The sequence below is a fragment of the Lichenostomus cassidix genome, chromosome 2 (genome assembly GCF_008360975.1).
Source record: "Lichenostomus cassidix isolate B80296 chromosome 2, HeHo_3.0, whole genome shotgun sequence".
NCBI lineage: Eukaryota > Metazoa > Chordata > Aves > Passeriformes > Meliphagidae > Lichenostomus > Lichenostomus cassidix.
In genome coordinates, this window is record NC_139482.1 from 150258346 (window position 1) to 150278974 (window position 20629).

At 46.6% G+C, this 20629-nt stretch overlaps 2 protein-coding genes across 2 annotated transcripts in view; both read right to left on the bottom strand.

The window, feature by feature from the left end:
* LOC146442497 (lymphocyte antigen 6E-like) overlaps window positions 1-20629 on the bottom strand; it is a 377509-nt gene that overhangs the window by 316241 nt on the left and 40639 nt on the right. The window lies entirely within an intron of this gene.
* Window positions 4478-9583, bottom strand: LOC146442506 (ly6/PLAUR domain-containing protein 2-like). Its single transcript, XM_085053695.1, has 3 exons — window positions 9411-9583; window positions 5765-5884; window positions 4478-5210 (listed from the first exon to the last, which is right to left on the bottom strand). The coding sequence occupies exons 1-3, from the start codon at window positions 9460-9462 to the stop codon at window positions 4999-5001; spliced, it is 384 nt and encodes a 127-aa protein (XP_084909821.1). The 5' UTR covers window positions 9463-9583; the 3' UTR covers window positions 4478-4998.

Sequence of the window (20629 nt, forward strand, 5' to 3'; positions counted from 1 at the left end):
ACCTGGGAATCGTCATGTGTGGCACTGAACCAAAGCCCTTTGCAAAAAGTCATGAAATAAAAAACTCTGGGTGGTTCGTTAAGAGATTTAAATTATTAATTACACCAAAAAAATTAGTCTGTAAACATGTCCCTGCAAACAGAAACAATTCTGTTTGGAAGATTTTGATTGGATTTTAGGAAGGAATTCTTCCCTGTGAGGGTGGGGAGGCTCTGGAATGGAATTCCCAGAGAAGCTGTGGCTGCCCCATCCCTGGAAGTTTCCAAGGCCAGTTTGGACAGGGCTTGGAGAAGCCTGGGATAGTGGAAGGTGTCCCTGCCCATGGCAGGGGGTTGGAATGATATGATCCTGTGATCCCTTCCAACCCAAACCATCGAATTATTCCATGAAATATTCTTCATCCATGAATAAGGGAGAACTACAAAGAATGGTTCAGTTCCCATCCCACCTTCATCTCACTGCGGCCTAAGAAAAATCTATAAAACTCCATAATTCACCAAAAATGGCCCTTGGAACAGCACTTCCATCCACATGTTGGGAAGAGCAGCTGAATTCTCTCCCAAACCAGCCCAGGGAACTGGACCACAGATTCCAGAGCTGCTTTCCAACCTCATGTGTAATTCCAGATCTGCATCCATAGTGGGAGACAACTCATTTTATTTCTGCTTTACCCCAAACCACCTCTCATTAGACCTCAGCTGCTGTCACATCCATCTGGATATCTTTCCAAGAGTTTCCATTCTCCCTCAGATCCCTGAGCTGGGTCCAAGTCCTTCCCAGTTTGTTTGCAGAGGGGATAGTGGGGTTGCCATAGGGAGCAGAGATTTGCAAATCCATGACCACGGCCTGGTGACACAGCCCTGCCCTCCAGGGCCTGAGTCACACTGACACAGCATTGAAGTCAAAGATAATCTCCTTACATAACCACGGGGATTCTCCTCGGATTGAAGGAAGTCATCCAGATTTGTTTTTAAGATCAGTTTTGAAAATAACTTCCTGGATTTTAAAATTCTGCTTCCTGGTCTAGGCCGAGCTCTGCGTGTGCAAACTGGGATGCTCTGTTTGGGTACAAAAATCCAGGGGTTTTGTCCCAGGAAGTAAGGTAGCACTGGATTAACAGAGATTTTGTCTCAGGAAGTAAGGTAGCACTGGATTAACAGGGATTTTGTCCCAGGAAGTAAGGTAGCACTGGATTAACAGGCTGGGAGAGCTGGGGGTGTTCATGTGGAGAAGAGAAGGCTCCAGGGAGACCTCAGAGCTCCTTCCAGTGCCTAAAAAGACCTCCAAGAGAGCTGGAGAGGGACTTTGGGCAAGGGATGGAGTGCCAGGACAAGAGGGAATGGCTTTAAACTGGAATAGGGTAAAGGTAGATGGGATATTGGGAAGGATTTTTTCTCTGTGAGGGTGGTGAGGCCCTGGAATGGAATTCCCAGAGAAGCTGTGGCTGCCCCTTCCCTGGAAGTGCTGAAGGTATGGATGAACATGGTTTTGAACAACCTGGTCTAGTGGGAGGTGTCCCAGGAAATTAGAGGGATTCACTTCCAGAGGGAACAACTCCAGCAGCGCTGAAATTCAGATTTCACATTTTCAGCAGCAGCAGCAGCAGCAAAGGGCTTTTTTGTGCAGGGACATAAAAGAAAACCTCAGTGCCTCCTCCTCAGGATGTCACTGAAGGGCTCTGCAATCCCAGCAGGAAATCACAACTGCCTCAGCCTCTTGGAACACTTCCTCCAGGAAGAATTAACAAACACAATGGATGGAATCTATCCTGAGAGGACTGGGAGCACGACACAGATCTGACACAGATCCCTATTTTTCATGCCAGTCCAGAGCCAGCAGTGAAATGTTCTGGCAGGGCTGTTTGCTGATTCTCAGGTTCCAGTCTTATATCCTGCAGCCACCAAGCTGGATTTTACCTGGAGGGCTTCCAAGAGGGAATTCACCTGCCTTTGCCTCTGGGGAAAGGGGAGAAAGCAAAATGTATTCAGAGGAATAATGTAGGGAGCTTAGCTCTGTGTACAGTGAGGTTGTGTTTATCCAGAGTCCTGCCTGATTCCTAACTGCTCCCGAGGGAATCTGCTCAGACAGCTCCAGGCCCATGGGAAAAGCTCTCAGGTTGGTAGATGAAGCAACAAACCAGAGCCAGGTTGTCCTACAAAAATTCATGCCTGAGCTGAGCTAGGAGGAAAACACAGATCACTTTATTATTTCCCATTAACAAAAAGTTAGATGGTAACTCCACACAAATATCAGGAAGGTGTGGGATGGATGCTGCTCCAAAGCCAGACTCCACTTAGCAGGGAAAGTCCTGATTTCCTCAGACAGCTTTTGGACACGTTTTCCATGTCTCCTTGGAGTTCTCCTTGCATTGTGTGTGAAACATGAACTGTTGTCCTCTCCCAGCATTTCAAAAAAGGTGTAGAAAAGATTGAGCCAAACTTAGCCAAAGATTCCTGGTGACAGGAGAAAGGCCAGAAGTGACCAAATATTCCTAAACAAATGCAGGGAAACCTTCAGGGAGAGCCTTGAATAGTCCCCAGGAGTGAGGAGGATCAGAAAAAAAATATGGACCTTGAGGTCAACTGGGTGAGGAGGGAATTAAATTTCAGCAAAAATGAACCAAAAAAACCCTTCTGTGGCTGTTGGGGAGAAACAAATAATCAGAGACATTTCCAGAAGCAGGAAGGTGAGGACAGCTTCACACCAGGTGGCACAGAGCCAATGTATTAATTAATACATTAATTTTTATATCAGAAAATATACAAACCCACGAAGAGGTTCGTGTTGATATTGAACCATGAAGCATCACCCTGTGGTCAGAAAGCTCCACTTTGCTGCAGAAGGAGCAACTCCAAAACCTCACCCACCTAGATTTTCTGCCTTTCAGACCAGATCTCCCCCCAGAGCTGTGATCCCTGCCAGGAACACCCAGAATGCAAGAAAAATGCTACCAAACTGGCCAGAGAGCAAAGGGGTGAAGCATCCGTGGCCAATGAAGGGAGGGGAGGATCAGCTCCTCCTCGTGCAGCTCCTCAAAGAGATGACAGCACAGAGAGGTGGCTGCAATCAGCCATGGCTGATGATTTTTGGAGGGTGGGGACCTCAAAAAATCTCAGTGGTTCAAGAGAATCATCAATGGGCTGGTTGAAGGACACGGAACAATTTTACTGCTTGCCCTGAATGAAATCTCGGGATGGTTGTTGGGATTTCCCAGTTTTGTCACAGGTGGCACATTTTGGGTTAACCCACTGGGCTCCAGGAATTGTGGTTTTGGCAGAGCTGGAGAAATCCCCACCAAGGAGTGAACAGAGTTTCATGGAATGGTTTGAGTTGGAAAAGACCTTCAAGATTGTCCAGTTCCAGCCTCTGCCATGGACAGGGACACCTTCCACTGTGGCTAGCACAGGTCTTTCCCATGAGAACTTTCCTCTGTGTTTTATAAACAAAGATAAAGTTTGGATGTTATGAAAACAGTGTCTCGAGATTTGGACAGTTCAGGCCTGGCCAATCAGGCCTAGGGGGAGGTTTCTGGCTGACCAATCTGGGTGACCTCTGAAAAGTCTATATAAGTTGAAATCAAAATAATAAAGCTCTGTTCTATGCCACGCTGAGAATCCGGGATTTCTTCTCTGCTAGCGGCTCAACAGCGACATTCTACCATCCCAGGTGGCTCCAAACCCCATCCAACCTGGCCTTGAACACTTCCAGGGATGGTGCAGCCACAGCTTTTCTGGGAAACCTGTACCAGAGCTTCACCATTCTCCCACAGCAGAATTTCTTCCCAATTCCTTGTGGAATGCCTGGAAATATTGGTGTTTGTGCTCCAGTGATCCCAGTGATGCATCGTCATTTACAGAGAGCTGAGGCTGGAAAGACAACCTCAGAAGGTTCCTAATCCAAGTTCCTGATCAAAGCTCCCAGTTTTGAGGTCAGCCCAGGTTTCTAAGGATTTCATCCATGAAAACTTCATGGACTTCATCCGTGAAAACTTCCAAGGGTGGGAATTGTACCACCTCTCTTGGAAACCACATGGAAGACTTTAAATCACATTTTGATTGATTATTCCAAATATCAGGAGCAGGGTGATAATTGGAGAATATTTTTGCTGGGTGTTGGAAAGGAGATTATAGGGAAACGCAGAACCAGATCAGGATGGATCAAAATGTGACCAACACATGAGGATTTGCAGATGATGCTCTGGAGGATTAAAGCAAGCGGGAAAGTCATTCCACTGATCCCTAAATTCGGGGGAAAACCATCACATAAATCAGTCAATATTCCCAATAAATATAAATTTGCCCAAGGGGAGCTGATGGAAGAAATGTTGATGGAAGGCTACTTCCAGTGAGGGATAATGGTGAATGTCTCATCCATCTGCTGTAGGACTGACCACAAAACCTAACTCTGTATGAAATATACTGAAAGGTGGAGTTTGGGAATAAAAAAAAAAAGGAAAATTAAATGTGATCACCACAGGTTTAACAGAAGATTCTTTTTATTTTGTTCAAAAGGGTACAGAGAACATGAAACTTTAACCTCCCTGGATCAGATCATTGGCACAGGAAATTTATTCTCTTGCCTCACATTTTGGACACTGAAGTGTCTCCTTAATTTTTTAGGTACAAAGAAGGAGGTCTAGGAAGAGCAGCACAAAATGATGGAGTGGAGAAGACCTGCTCTAAAAAGGTAGGGAAAGCTTTTATCAAAGTTTTTTGCCTTAAATATCCTTCACACGTTTGAATTTTGTACTTCAAACCCAACCAGACAAGCACAGCAAAGACACTCCACAATTAATTTTGCAGGAGTTGTTGAAAAATCAATTAAAAAATTGAGTTGGGCCTTCTTGAGTTTTGCTTCTCTCTTGGTTGTGGGAAAAGGCTGGATACTAAAAAAACCCAATATTTGGGAGCTGTTCAGGGTTGGTCATGAGGCATCCACATGGAAAGCTGGGCTGGTGGGGAGTTATTTTCTTCATGGAATTTTCAGAACGAGCAACCCTCACAATCTAGTCCAGAAAAAGGCACAGAGGGAGCTTGCCAGGATCCCAACTGGCACCAAGCTGATCCTCAAACTCTCTGCACCATCAACGTTGCACAAGTCAGAGTAACAGCAGGTGACAGGACGTGTCATCCCGATGCCATCCACGTCGGAGGGGACACAGGTGTCAGAGCACATCTTGGTGACAGTCGAGACTCCCGTGAAGGGATAAACTATGGGAAAAAGAAAACAAAACAGGAAGAGTTAGGACTGGGAGAAACAGGAGAGCTGTGCTTGTCTTAGTGAAGCTTTACCATTCTTTTCTCTTGTGATGACCAGGAATTGGTGTCATAGAATTAAGGAATGGTTTGGGTTAGAAAAGACCTTAAAGATCATCGAATTCCACACTCCTGCTGCAGGTAGGGACACCTTCCACTATCCCAGGCTGCTCCAAGCCCCAAACAACCTGGACTTCAACACTTCCAGGGATGGAGCAGCCACAGTTTCTCTGGGAATTTCATTCCAGTGCCTCACCACCCTCCCACGGAGGAATTTCTTCCTAATATCCAATCTAAACTTACCCTCTTTTCGTTTAAAGCCATTCCCTGTTTTCCCATCACCCTACGACCTTTTAAAAATTTTAAATCTCATTTCTGAGCATTAACCAGGAGCTCACATTCACCAAATATTCTCTCAGAAAAACACTGCTTCCCACTAGAGCAGGAGAACTCCACATTTAAACACTGATTCATGCCAAAAGTATGGATGAAGAAGGAATTTTCCTTACCATCCTCCAGGGAATACATGGTAGTCTTGCACATGATCTCAGTCTCTGTGCAGTTCTCAATTGTCACACACTTCTCAACTGCAGTCAGTTCCTTGCAGGTGTAACACTGCAAGGATTGTCCTGTGAGGAGGGAAAACAGGAAAATATGGAAAATAATATGAGGATGGAAAATATGAGGATGGTCTCAGTGTGGGTCCTGTTTGTGCTCCTCCAGCTACTTCTCAGGAGGGATTTTCCAAAATAATCATGCTGAGATCAGGAATGGAATAATAGAATGCATTTGGACCGATGGGAATGAGAAACACAAAAGTCTGGTGGTCAAAGCACAGCCTCAGATTGGGTTCAGAGCCTTTGTGATGAGCCAAACAAGACAGAGCAACACACAGAGGAAACCCCATGACAAAGGAAAGACCTTGGGGCTGATTTATTTCTCTGTTCTCTGGATCTGCTTCTCTACTTGACTTTAGTAGAGCATCAGAAAGAGATCCCAAACTCCCAGAATCTCTCCCAGAATGATGGAGGTTGAAAGGGGCATCTGGAGCTCCACCAGTCCAATCCTTTCCCTCAAGCAGGATGACCTAAAGCCTCTTGTCCAGGAGTGTCTCCAGGTGGGGTTTTAATATCTCCAAAGATGGACATTCCACAACTGTCCTGGGAAACCTCTGCCAGTGCTCACTCACCCTCACAGTCAGAAAGTGTTTCCTGATGTTTCCTGATGTTTCCTGATGTTTCCTGTGTTTCAGTTTCCTTTCCCTGGTCCTGGCACTGGCAATTACTGGAAGGAGCCTGGCTCCATCCTCTTGGCTCTCTCCCTTCAGGAATTTATAGACATTTATAAGATTCACAATTTGAATTTTCACTTCTCCAGCCTAAGCAGTTCCAGCTTTTCCTCAGAAGAGAGGAGTTCACCCAGCCCATGCCTCAACTGCTAGTCCCTGAGGATCTTGGAAGAGGTTTTCCCAAGAGATTTCCCCATCCCTGGAAGTGTTCAAGGCCAGGTTGGACAAGGCTTGGAGCAACCTGGGATAGTGGAAAGTGTCCCTGTCCATGGCAGGGAGTGGAACTGGATGGTTTGTAGGTCTCTTCCAACCCAAACCATTCCCTGATTCCATGATTTTATTGGAGAGAGCATCAAAGTCTTTCCTGAAATCCAGTTAGAAAATATCCACAGTTTTTCAGGTCAGACACTTTATCAGGTCAGGTTTATCTGGTCAGGTTTATCCCCTTGGTGAAGGATCTGGATATACACACAAAAAAGTCAGATTTGAAAGTGAGTTGCAGGAGGGAGAATTCCCTCTGGTGTTGTCCACTCTGCCAGCTCCTTCCAAAGGCTGGGAATGTGTCCCAGACAGAAGGAATTTCTCTCCATCAAATCCACTGAGCCACGAGAACAAACTGAGCACAACCCTTCTCCTTGTGTGGAGATTCTGGGTTTGTGAAAAGAGTGTGAGCAGTTATTTTAAACCATGGAATGGCTTGGGTTGGAAGGGACCTTCAAGATCTTCCAGTTCCACTCCCTGCCATGGACAAGAGAACCTCCCACTACCCCAGGGTGCTCCAAACCCCATCCAGCCTGGCTTTGAACACTTCCAGGGATGGAGCAGCCACAGATTTTCTGGGAATTCTGTTCCAGGGCCTCACCACCCTCAAAGAGAGGGTGACAGCAGCCCCACGAGTGGATTGCATGGGAACATGTTCTGCTCTAGACAGAGACCACAGAAACAAAATTTGACACTCAAGACTCCAAATCCATCCTGATCCAGCTCCTCCTGCCTCATCTCTCACCAGTTCAGAGGTGTTCCTCATCCCTGTTAAGCTGTAAATCCCTTGGGAGCTGCAGGTGCCTCTCAGCTCCTACAACCACAGAATAACCACAGCCCAAATCTTTCAGTGCCTGAAGTCTTCTGAGACAGAGAAATTTTAGAGAAAAATACTGAAGAGCCCAGATTGTTGTGACAGAGAGCTCTCCAAGTTAAAGATAACAAATCAAAACAGTGTCTGGTTCTTCCTATGCTCAAAAAAAGCCGTTTTTGCACAAGTTTTCAGGGCGTTTTGCTCTCTGCAGGTTTTTCTGAGGAACCCAACTCTTTATCTAGGTTGTCTCCTCTGGGTCCTCCCTTCCACTCCCAGCAGACACCTCAAAGTGTGTTTTACAACCACAGCGATGAATTTTGGTTCCATCACAGCCCAGCAGCCTCTCTTTGGTCTGGGAAGTCCTTGTCACCCTGTCTGTGTGACAATCCTGGGGAAACTCCCTTAAATCCCACTGAAAATGAGAAATTATTCATCTCCCCTCAGGGCAGCTCCAATAGGATCTCAGCAGGCTCAGGCAAACAAGTCACCCCATGAAAATAGACACCATCTTAGCTAATGAGCCAGAAAAAAGCCCTTTTCTAAACAAACACAGCGATTTTCCTGCTTTCATTCAAAGCAAACTTCATTCTCTTCCTCTGCCCATCGCGACCTGATGCTTTGTTTGCATTAATTCCGTGTCTGGCAGTTGTGAAATTTGTCTTTAGGAGGAAACATCGTTTTTAGTCTCACATTTCATGATCCTGGACAAATCCAACCCACTGGATTTGTGTTCTGTCTCTGAAAAGAAAACCAAACAAGCCACCACCTGTTCCTCCCCTGCAGAATCTGCTCAGCAAGGAGGGAGGGAGGAAAATGTCCTTGCATAAAAAGGAAATAAATAGGAATTAAAAAATCCCAACATAGCTCCACATCCCAGCCAGGCACAGATAAAATCAGACCTGGCACTGTCTGGATCTGAGAATATCCCAATGAACAGTCACAGATCCTGGATTGATCCTACTCAGGATTTACCTTGGACTTCCATTGAACACCAACAGAGTTTGGGATCTACAGGTTTTGTCCAAGAAATTGTGATGGTGAAAACAAGGGGCTGATAGGGACAGAGAGGATGGAGGGAGGATCATGGAATCATGGAATAGAATCACAGAATGGTTTGGGTTGGAAAGAACATTCAGGATCATCTCATTCCACCCCCTGCCATGAGACCAGGCTGTTCCAAGCCCTGCCCAACCTGGCCTTGGACTCTTCCAGGGATTGGCATCCACAACTTTTTGGGATAACCTGTTCCAGTGCCTCACTTTGGATGATATTTAAAGTTCCTCCCAAGCCAAACCATTTTTTGATTCCACAATAAACATCAACCCCATGGTACCTGGACCACCAGCAGTGTCCCAGCCCATCCTTCCCAGTTCTAATGGCTAAAATCAGATAAATCACACATGGAACAGACTTTCTGAGAGATCCCACACACTGCATGGAACTGATTTCCAGGGATAAGTAGCAAAAAAGGTACAGAAAGTTAAAATAACATAAAAAGAAGAGGATGAGTTTGAGCATGAACATGGAAAAAGTGAGAGTGGGAATTTGCCTTACAGGAATGACATGGTTTATTCACCCTCTGCCTTGTGACACCTCCTAAAGAGCCTGACCTGACAATCCCAATGACACCATCACCATCCTCAACATCTGGAAATATTCCAAAGACAGATTTTTTTTTCCCTGAAAACCACCAAAAGCAGGAGACATGGCTTTCAGAGGGAAGAGAGTTCATCCTATCCCATCATGCTGCCTTCTCCTGAAGGAGTTTGGATAAATCCCAGCAGGAACTCACCGAAATCCATCCAAGTGACAGCAGCCAACAGAAGAAACAGAAACACCTTCATCTTGCACAGTCCTCGTTGACTGCTGACAGGGTTGTCACCACTCTTCACCAGTGTCACACATCCTGGTGGTTTGCCATGTACCGGTTCTGTCCCCAGACCCAAATCTACTGGAAAAACAAGTCTCATTGAGCTATAAATGAATTGAAGGAGCTCCAAAGCAAGCCCCACCTCTTGCTGCTCCGTCATCTCTTTTCATGTTTCTTGGAGAAGAAAATTCAGCTTCGCAGGGTGGACAATGGATGGGATTGGTTAAGCTGGTGTTTTGTGTCCAAACAGGATGTGGAAGGCCAGGGGTGTAAAATAATTCTGGTGTAAAGGTCTTGTTTTGCAGTTGGGGATATTTCCTCCCCTTTTTTGGAATGGAAAATTTCTTTTTTTAAGAAATCCTGGGGAAAAAAGCATTGGTGGATGGGAATATCAAGGAATTTAACCTCCTTTATGTTTTTAACTTCAGTGGGGCCCAGAGTTTATCAGGAGGAGGAGAATCATGGAATGGTTTGGACTGGAAAGGATCATCTCATTCCAAACCCTCTCCATGGATACCTTCCACTAAACCAGGTTGCTCCAAGTCTCATCCAGCCTGGTCTTGAAGTGGAAATCTGACTTTCAATCCCTTACCCACTGGAAAAAGCATGGAGCACTGGGAAAAAAACAGGACCAGGACCTGAAAATTTGGGCCAAGAGAATCCCTCATTATCCTGAGGAAGGATGGAATGGAGAAGCTCCTCTGCTCTCAGCCAACCCTCTCTGAGTGTGGTTCCAATCTCATGAGTTTTTTGCTTCCCAAACATTTTTTCTATTCTCAACCTGCTGCCTCAAGCATCTGCTGGATTTTCCTGCACCTCAGGCCAGCTCCACGCTAGGAAATCCTCCTCCAGCATGGGATAAGCAAGTTTGAGAGTGGAATTGCATAAAATGGGAAGGAAGAGCCTTTTGGTGGCTCTGCCAGGTGCCCTCCAAAAACAGACTAAGGAAGGGGGAAAAGCTGAATCCAGGATGGTTTTGGAGATTCCACCACCTTCATTATCCCACAATTGAAGGAACTTTATTCAGGGTTATTCACTTGAACTCTTGGAATCACAGAATCATTAAGGCTGGGAAACATGTCAAGATCATCCCATCCAACTGTCAACTCAGCACCACTAAACCCTTTCTTCCAGTGCCATATCTATGGGGTTTCTGAATGTTCCAGGGATGTGATTCCACCACTTCCCTGGTCAGCCTGTTCCAATCAATACCCAACAACACTTTCTGTAAAGAAATTTTTCCTAATATCCAATTTAAACCTTCCCTGGAGCAACTCGAGGCCAATTTGTCTTGTCCTGCCTTGGAATGTTAAAAGATTTTCTAGGAATACTGGATGAACAACCCAATCATCATCTCTCCGAATCTAAAGCTCTAGAATCATGGAATGGGTTTGGGTTGGAAGGGAATTTAAAGATCATCCATTCCCAACCTCCCTGCCATTGGCAGGGACACCTTCCATATCCCAGGTTGCTCCAAGCCCCATCCAACCTGGATTTCAAGATTCCAGGGATGGAGCAGCCACAGCTTCTCTGGGAATTCCATTCCAGGACCTCACCACCCTCACAGGGAAGAATTTTTCCCTAATATCCCATCTAAAGGTGGTCTCAATATTTCAGCAATCCCTGTTCCTTTTCCAAACCACTTCTGGGTGACGTCCACCCTCAGGAATTCCGACGGATTGTTTTCACAGTTGCCTCTCTAATACAGTAATTATGCGTATTATGAGAGCTAAGCAGTGATTTCCAGCCCCAAAATTACCTAGGGGAAGACATTTAGGTGTATTCCCAGTCTGGCATTGCCCGTGTTCAGCAGAAAATGTTATAATCCTATTAAAAGGGCGAAATCCTCTGATGATGTTTGCCTTGTTCTTAAGGAAAAAAAAAAAAAGAGAGAGAGAGAGAAAAAGAAACAAAACATGGATTGGGTGTGGCTTCGGGTTTCTGGTATTAAGTGGCCTCAAACAATGTGTGCTAAATGACTGGTTTCACCTGCACAGCTGAAATGTGATCTCCCTCGCCTTAGAAAATCTTGGATGGGAGAATCCCTGCCACCACCCTGCTCTAAATCCTGTTCCCTCCTTTGCTCCAGAGGGTGGTTTTGGGGGGTGTCAACACACCTTGTTTATGGTTTCAGTTGATCTTATCTGGCTCCTGAAATGTTTCTTCTTTTATGCACACCCTGTGCTGCTGCTGCTTTGCAGGGCTGGCAACTCACCCATAAAATAACAAGGACTAATGGGAACATTTAAATGTTGTTTTGTTGAATTATTTTGTGGGAAGCCACAACCTCTTGTAGTTGGGGGGGTTTCCCGCTAATTACAGAAAGAAAAAAAATTAAAAGACGCAATCTGTGTAAATCTGCCTCGTCATGAGATGGATATTTTAATAAATAGACTTTTTTTGTGTGTCTGTTCAAAGCGAAAATAACACCAGAACCCTCCGCATTCCAGATGAGTTTGTTGTGATAAACAAAAGGAAAAGTTCAGCCAAATGTTTACTTCCAGCCCAGGATTCCTGTGCCAAAAGCCTTTCCTGTGCTACCTTGCCAGCTGAGGCAGTCTCAGGGTGGAGGAATCTTCATCAGACCTGCCTCAGCTGCAGACTGGAAATCTCCAAATTCCAGCCTGGAAATCTCCAAATTCCAGCCTGGAAATCTCCAAATCCCACAACCTCCCAGGCTGCCCAATTCCTGGCTGAATGGGTCCTACTGCAAGTCCCAAAATTTCCCATCCACCTCCAGGGCAGAGTTTCAGGGACTAAGGGCTCTAGGCACAGAGAGCCTTCTTGACATAATTATTTTGAGCTCTCCATGTTCATTATTCTAATCAGCTCTTGATGTATCTCCTATGAATCCCAAGCTTCCAGAGCAGGCAGATACAGGAGACAAAGATGGGATTGGATTTAAGGGTGGAAAGGATGCTGACATGGAATTGTCACATCCTACTGCTTTTGCTGGAAGGGAATTTAAAGATCATCTCATTCCAACCCCCTGCCATGGGCAGCAACAACATCCACTATCCCAGGTTGCTCCAAGCCCTGTCCAACCTGGCCTTGGACACTCCCAGGGATGGGGCAGCCACAGCTTCTCTGGGAATTCAATTCCAGCCCCTCACCACCCTCACAAGGAAGGATTTCTTCCCAACATCCCACCCAATTCTGCCCTCTGGCAGTGAGAAGCCATTCCCAGCGTCCTGACACTCCATCCCTTGTCCCAAGTCCCTCTCCAGCTCTCCTGGAGCACCTTTATCCACTGGAAGGGGCTGGAAGATCTCCCTGGAGCCTTCCATTCTCCAGGCTGGACATTCCCAGCTCTCCCAGCCTGGCTCCAGAGCAGAGGGGCTCCAGCCCTTGGAGCATCTCCATGGCCTCCTCTGGATTTGCTCCAGCAGCTCCACGGGTCAGGGATGAAAGGCACTCCCGAAAGCAGCAAGGGTTGGTTACTCTGAGCACTTAATTGCTTCTGTGCAGATGCCAGGGATTAAATCACCGTGAATTTCACCACTGGGACATCACAGTCCCCACCTGTCCCTCACAGAAACCAAAATTCTGCACAAAGATTCTTGCACAAGAAAGAGTGGATTTAAACAGGTATCCCTGTCCTTCTCTATCTCCCCCATTGGTAAGGATTGTCTTTAAAAATTAAAGAGAAACCTGAAAAAGCAAAGTGAAAAATAAAGAATGCCAAGCCTGACTCTGGCCTATCCCTGTGAATTACAAGTCAGGAATGCAACCCTGCAGCTCCTTCAGAGCCATTTTCACTAAGGCACCACTCATTAGCTCATTAGTCACAGCAGCCTTATTCCTGCTAATTGATTTTACTACAGTTCCCTACAATGTATGGCCAGGATCCAACATGTTTCTGCCTGGCTTTAAAACCATTACATTAGCACAGCTTTGGAGACATCTCCTCCCTCTCCCGAGCCTCTGGAGCGTGGAAAGGTTGGGTGATTCCCATTACTGAGCTTCTGGAAGGTTCCCTTAGGGGAAGGCCGTGTGTCCCCTCAGTGTGACAAAGCTCAGGGTGCAGCTGAGCAGATCTGTGGCTTTTCACACCTGGGAGCAGGTGGGTCTGACATGGATTGGTTCTGCAGATGGATACAGGAAGTTTGGGAGTTCTCTCTGCACTGTTTTACTCCTCAGCGCTGAAATGGGACTAGAAAACGTGGAATGGTTTGGGTTGGAAATGACCTTCAAGATCATCCCATTCATGGAACAGCCTGGGCTGGAAGGGAATTTAAAGATCATCCAGTTTCATCCCCTGTCATGGACAGGGACAACTTCCACTATCCCAGGTTGATCCAAGCCTCATCCAACCCGGCCTTGAAGGGATGAGCAGCCACAGCTTCTCTGGGAATTCCAGTGCCTCACCACCCTTACAGGGAAGAATTCCATCCCAATATCCCATCTAACCCTGACCTCTGGCACTGGGAAGCCATTCCCAGTGTCCTGGCACTCCATCCCTTGTCCCAAGTCCCTCTCCAGCTCTCCTGGAGCCCCTTTAGGCACTGGAAGTGGCTCTAATGTCTCCCTGGATCCTTCTCTTCTCCAGGCTGGGCATTCCCAGCTCTCCCAGCTTGGCTCCAGAGCAGAGGAGCTCCAGTTCCTGGAGCATTTCTGTGGCCTCCTCTGGACTCACTCCAGCAGCTCCACATCGTTGTGCTGTTGGACCCCAGAGCTGGACACAGAACTCCAGGTGGGATCTACAGGGAGTGGAGAACAAGGAGGGAATTCCATCCCTTGACCTGCTGGTCACTCTCCTTTTGATTCATCCCAGGGTTCTGTTGGCTCCTGGCTCCAGCAGAGAGCTGAGGGAATGTGATTAATGCCAGACCTGGGCCAGACAGGTGAGACCACCCCAAAAAGGGTTCCTTAACTCTGCTGCTCATCCCAAATTCCCACCAAACCTCACTGGATCCCCCTTTGTGTCCCAGCCATGTGCTCGGAGCAGCACCTGAGGCTCAGCAATTTTTTTGGATGTTCCCCAGGACGAGAAGGAAGGAACAGGGTGATTTATTTTTATAAGGAGTCCTGTTCCCTCCAGGTAATCATTCACCTGCCTTTTTATTTTTTTCCCAACCTGTTTTTCTCCCTCTTTGAATTCCATGCAGGTGCCTCTTATCTCCAGGTTATTATTTAGATTAACCTCTGTGTAGCTCTTAACTCTTTCTGGGTGAGACCTTCCCATCCATCACTTCCCTGGCCAGCCACCAGCACATGGATACAGTGATCCCATGGGGGAATCTCAGAGGACTTCATAATTCCTACAGTGAGTTTATGATGTGCAGAGAAAGGATTGATCATATATTTATAACCAGGAGGAATTTTAATCCCTTCCCTGTCAATTCTTTCCCAGCTCCCTTTTTGTTCTTTTTGCTTCCAAACCGAGAGAATTTTCCCTTCCCGTCAACTCCGACTGAGGCAGCAATCACTTGTTTGGGGATGATTTGCTCCATCCAGCCTTTCCAAGGCATTGTTAATGATGCAGGAATGTAAATCACTCTCTCAGTGTAGCTGTCATGTGCCTTAATTATCCCCTGCCTTCGTTCCAGACTTAATCCGAGGAACAGGAGATACTTTCCTACCTGAGTCACTTCTCGCTGACCCAGAAGGGAAGAACAAGGACAACACGTGTAAAACACTAAATAACCCGACTGAAAAGCACCAGCTTTGCCTCCAGGCCCTTTTCATCTCCCTCTAATCCTGCAGAGCTTGGCATTGAAGCTGGAAATATCCATGTTTTTTGGCTGCTGGGAGCTGCACAAACCAGTAGAAAAGCTAAGTGAAGATTCCACTGCCCAGGTGAGAGGCTCAGTGTGTCCAGCACCAAAAACCAGCCCAGGTTTGGCCTCCAGGTGCTTGAAGATTTCAGGAAGGTGTTTCTGACCCCTGAATTGTGGCTCCCAGAGCATTTCTCCTTGGGAAAGGTGAGGAAAACAACTCCTCTCCTATGAGGAAAGGCTGAATTAGGATTGTTCTGCCTGGAGAAGAGAAGGTTTTGGGGAGACCTTAGAGTCCCTTCCAGTGGCTAAAAGAGCTCCAAGAGAGCTGGAGAGGGAAAAGGGACAAGGGACAGAGTGGCAGGACAAGGGGGAATGGCTTCAAATAAAAGAAGGCAGTTGGGAATGTGAGGCTTTGCTCCAATTTTCTGGGAAAAGCCTTATCTACTTCCATCTGATCAGGTTGTTATCAGATACCCACAACAACATCACCCATCCTGATCTACTCCTTCTTCCTGCCCAACCAGAGCCCAGCCATGGCAGAACTGGATTCTCTGAGCTGTGCCACCATGTCCCTGTGATCCCAATATTCTGTGTGGTTTGGAGCACAGATTTGAGCCCAGGCAACACGAGGAGTTGTGAGACAGATGGATTTGTTCAGCCTGGAAAACAGGCTGGCAAGGGAGGGCTCAGGGGGCTGCACAGCATCTGCCATGGAAAAAGGGTCAAAGAGGGGTTTGGGCTGGATTTATTCCTCGTCCACAGGTTCCAGGTGAACTCCTTTCTCCATCGTGTCCCTTGGGAGAAGGGGTTTGTGGTCCTGGAATGTCAGCACTCCCATCCCAGTACATCCTAAGGGAACGCACTGGCAGAACTGGGACCTGCAGCTGCCACCTCCTGACAAGAAAGGAAAGTGCAAATCCCTCCTCCCAGCCCATTTCCCAAGAAAGGGAGGAATTTTCAGGGCAATTTCAGTATTTTTAAATTGTCACTGTTCCCAAAATTCAAGCTTTGTAACTTGCTCCAACCAGCTTTACGACGAGAAACCTCCACGTGAAACTAAAATAAGGAGAAAAAATTCCTTTTATTTAAATCGCCTTGAACAAACCACCAGTGGAATTCCGACAATTGTCCTTACAAAGACCCTGAGCACTGCAAAGTGGTCACAGGCAAGGTGCCACCAGCCCTTATCTCCTGAGCACTCACATTTTTTCTTATCTTTCATAATTTGGACTGTGGCTGCTGCTGCTGGAGCCAGCAGGTTGAGCTGGTCTGAGCTCAGGTGCAAAACTGGAGAGAGGCTGGGTGAGTGAATCCCCACAATCTGAGTAATGAGAGACGCAATCCGAGCCAGGAGCACTTGGCACCTGCGGGAAACACCTGATTTAGCTCCGGGTGACAACGTGTGACAAGAATCCGTGTGAAATTCAATCCACCCGGCTGTTGGTGCTAATTGGAGTGGAGCAGGAGAGCACAGAGCTACTCACACCAATTTCTACATGAGTTTGGAGCTACTCACACCTTTTCCTCCAGGATTTTGGAGCTCTTTGTGCTCCATTTCCATGCAATTTTAATTCCTACACAAAGAACAAGTCCCTGAAGTCAGCTCAGGTGGCCAAGTGTTCCCTGTATCCCAGGAAAGGTCAGATCATGGAGACTCAGGCACGTTGTGCAACGTCTTAAATCTCTTTTTCTCGGGAGGTGATAAGCAGGAAGGTTGGAATATGGTCCTACAGCCACCTCCCATCTTTCCAGCCTCCTCCCATCTGTCCAGCTTCTCTCATCTTTCCAGCCTCCTGCAGCCTGGAGGTGCCATTTCTCTCCTTATCTCCCATGATCTCTCAAAATCCATGGACTGGGGAGGAAAGGAAGCAGGAGGAGAGAAAGTGGAGAGGGTTAGCACTGGCAGGAAGGTGGAGCTCTTGATTCAGTCAGTTCTCTGCCTTCCTTTAGCACCACTCTGATTTTGAATATTACAAAATCTCTTCCTACGCACTTTTCTTGATTCCTCCACGTCAAAACTCCCAAATGAATCAGCTTTTTGGAGACTCTTCTTCAGATCCAGAGCTTTTTACTATTCCTAAACCTGTCTTTGCCCTGGCTAGAGAGGAGACATGTCCAGAGGGACAGAAAAAAGTAGGAATTAACCCTTCTATCTGCCCTCATGAGATCCCACCAGGAATACTGCATCCAGATCTGGAATCATAAGCACATAAATGGCAGGAATTTCCTGGAGCAATTCCAGAGAAGGTCACAGAGATGCTCCAAGGGCTGGAGCCAGGCTGGGAGAGCTGGGAATGTCCAGCTTGGAGAAGGGAAGGCTCCAGGGAGAGCTTAGAGTCCATTCCAGTGCCTAAAGGGGCTCCAGGAGAGCTGGAGAGGGACTGGGGACAAGGGATGGAGGGACAGGACACAGGGAATGGCTTTAAACTGGAATAGGGAAACATTAGATGGGATATTGGGGAGGAATTGTTCCCTGTGAGGGTGGTGAGGCCCTGGAATGGAATTCCCAGAGAAGCTGTGGCTGCCTCATCCCTGGAAGTGTCCAAGGCCAGGTTGGACAGGGCTTGGAGCAACCTGGGACAGTGGAAGGTGTCCCTGGCCATGGCAGGGGGTTGGAATGAGATGATCTTGAAGATCCCTTCCAACCCAAACCATTCCAGGATCCTACAATGGAGCAGCCAGAATTCTCCCAATTCCAACCCATTTGGTGTTTCCCACCCTGGGAAGCTCAGCACAACCTTGGGATGCCAGCGAGGAACATCTGCAGAGCAAACAGGGGATGTGGCACCATTTCCCTCAGCTTTCCAAACAAAATATGGAAATATTTCCAAACTGAAATATGGAAAAGCCCATCCTGGGCCTGAGACAGGCAGATCCTTGGGGAGAAACAGGAGCTGAAAATATGAGGAGAAATATTGGGAATGCCAAGCAGGAGGGAGGTGCAGGTTTCTTGTGACCCCCAGCTGTGCAATGTCCTCCAGTCCCCAAAACACTCCCAATCCCAAAAATCACCTGCAAGTCAGGCTACAAAATACGGATTGCAAGGTGAGAAGGCAGAGAAAATGAGTTTTCACAGGAAGGAGATAGTCCAGGCTGGGATTTTCCAGAGAAAAGCAAAGATATTTTTATGTCTTTGTTTCAAAGAAGCTCCCAAGCCCATCATTGTCATGCTACACTGGTTTTACATTCCCCAGGGAATATAATCCTCTTTTCCCACAGGATCCAACTGGGATCCCCATAAGTAAAAATCAGGATGACACAGCTTTGCAGAGCTGAATACTGGGAGAGCAGGGGGAATTCTCCAGAGCAACCAATCCTCTGTGTGTCCATCTGTCCATCTGAGAGCAGGAAGAGGAGCAGCTGCCCACAGACACCCAAAAAAGGCCCTTTATGTGCCCAAAATAGCTTCCCTCTCCCACAAGGAAGAGCGAGAATCCCAAGGCCAAATCCCATCTCTGTTCCCAGCAGGGTCAGGGGCAAGTCAAGGATATTTATGAGCTATTGAAGGCAAAGACAATCCCTGTTCTTTATCCAGGCCCAGAATGGGATTCCAATGGCCTTGAGATGAAATGTAGGAATTTAACCCTCCTTTGGTCCCTAAATTCAGTCTGTTCCTTTTATCCAGCCCAGGCCTGGGCTTGGAATCCAATCCAAGCACCTTCCCTCTCACACAAAACAAGAGTTAGTACCTGGAATATCTGCAGAACCACCCAAAAACCTCATTCCAAGCCCATTTTTTTTTTATTAATTCCATATATTTTTATTAGAGTATAAGAAACAAGATGGAACATACACTTCACTGATACTTAGGTTAATATATTTAAAGGGATGGATGCTTCTTTATCCCGCTTATCCCATTACAATAAAGATAATACACAGTTACAAATGTCACAGATATGGATTAGTAAAATCAACATTTCAGTGGAACCACCTCAGATCGTCCAACAAAGCTGCAATAAAAACGTCCCAACATTTTTTTTTTCCCTGCAACATTTTATTGGCTTCATATATTTTCATTTGATGAAAAAGGACGATTAGGGCTGGAGGGAAAAAAAGTGCTCCCATGGAAAATGCTGGGAGCTGGGAAGCCTCTGAAGCCTTTTATTTCTCAATTTCCACTCTCAGAGCAAAGCTGGACAAATTAAAACCTTCGATCTGTCTCTGCTGCTGCTGGTTCTCTGCTTTGGGTGCAGTTATTTGGTTCAAAGCAGCTCATCCTCCTCGATTTTGGAGATCTGGGCTTCCAATTTTCTCCACCAAGTCTGGCAAAAGCCAGTAGGTGGCAGAACCAACCCAGGGCTTCGCTTGCCTGGGCACCATTGGCATCCCCAAAATGCAAAACTGGGCGTTTCCATCCCCATTCCCATTCCCATTCCCCAGCCTCAGGGAGAGGTGAAAAAACCCCTTCAGGATTATCCAGAGCCACTTTCATCCCAAACAGAGACCCACAGGAGCAAGAGACTTGGGACAGGGTCCTAAACCTCCAGGCACCCAGATGTGCACCACATCTGCCTTCCCCAGAGGGCATGGAGCCTATAATTCATTCCTACAACTCATTCCATGGACACAGAAAGCCCCAACAGATCTTCCCACAGAATCCTTTTTTTCACGGCAAATAAAGTCCCTGGGAGAAAAATCCCTTCCAACAACCCAAAACTGGAGTAAATCACCACCAGTCCAGGACGTTCTTGGAGTGGCAAAGTGGATCCTCGGAGTGGTAATTAAGCAACTCATCATTTGTTCTGTTGGAGCAAGGAAGTCACACGTCAGGTTTGTGGTTTCCAAAAGAAATTCTGCCCTTAAAAAAAGATAATTCCCAAAACCAGCTGGAAGAACGGTGTTCATTTTGAAGTCCTTCTCTTGGGCAAACAGCAAACCCCTCCAGATCCTGGGTGGGAAGGGTTGATGCCACTTGGAAATTTGAGCATTTTTTGACAATCCACAAAAAATTCGAGCCCTTGGCAGTGTAGTGGGAGATGGCAGCAGCTGCTGGGGAATCACAGCCACTTCCAGGATGGAAGCACTGAACCCATTTTCTCAGGAATATACAAGTATTTCACCTTAGCTCTTATTTTCAAAAAAACAAAAAAAATCCAGGATACTTTATGCTTCCAGGGAGCCAAACCTCCTCCCCTCGTAACCTCAAACAGGTGAATATCTGAGTTTTCTGCTCAGATTTTGACCTCTTAATTCCACAGTCCATATAAACACATCCAAAGCACTTCAGGGTCATCCCATCACAGCCCTCAAATTCCAAATCCAGCATTTTCTTCAACAACCCACCAGTGTGAACACTTTATAAATCCTGTGTTTTTCCTACTAATTATCTTATTATTAATGGTTTTAATTACTTCACCCGTCCTTTTCCAGGCCTGGGTTTTACAACAGCTGAGGTTCTCACCAGATCTGTCATTCTGGGGT

What these genes read in the sequence shown, in the direction of transcription:
- LOC146442506 (XM_085053695.1), bottom strand. Translation starts at nt 9,462, where the DNA reads ATGAAGGTGTTTCTGTTTCTTCTGTTGGCTGCTGTCACTTGGATGGAT. An exon ending in TGTCACTTGGATGGATTTCG is followed by an intron (nt 5,885 to 9,410) that starts GTGAGTTCCTGC and finishes CCCTCCTCACAG; the next exon opens with GACAATCCTTGCAGTGTTAC. An exon ending in CATGTATTCCCTGGAGGATG is followed by an intron (nt 5,211 to 5,764) that starts GTAAGGAAAATT and finishes TTTTTCCCATAG; the next exon opens with TTTATCCCTTCACGGGAGTC.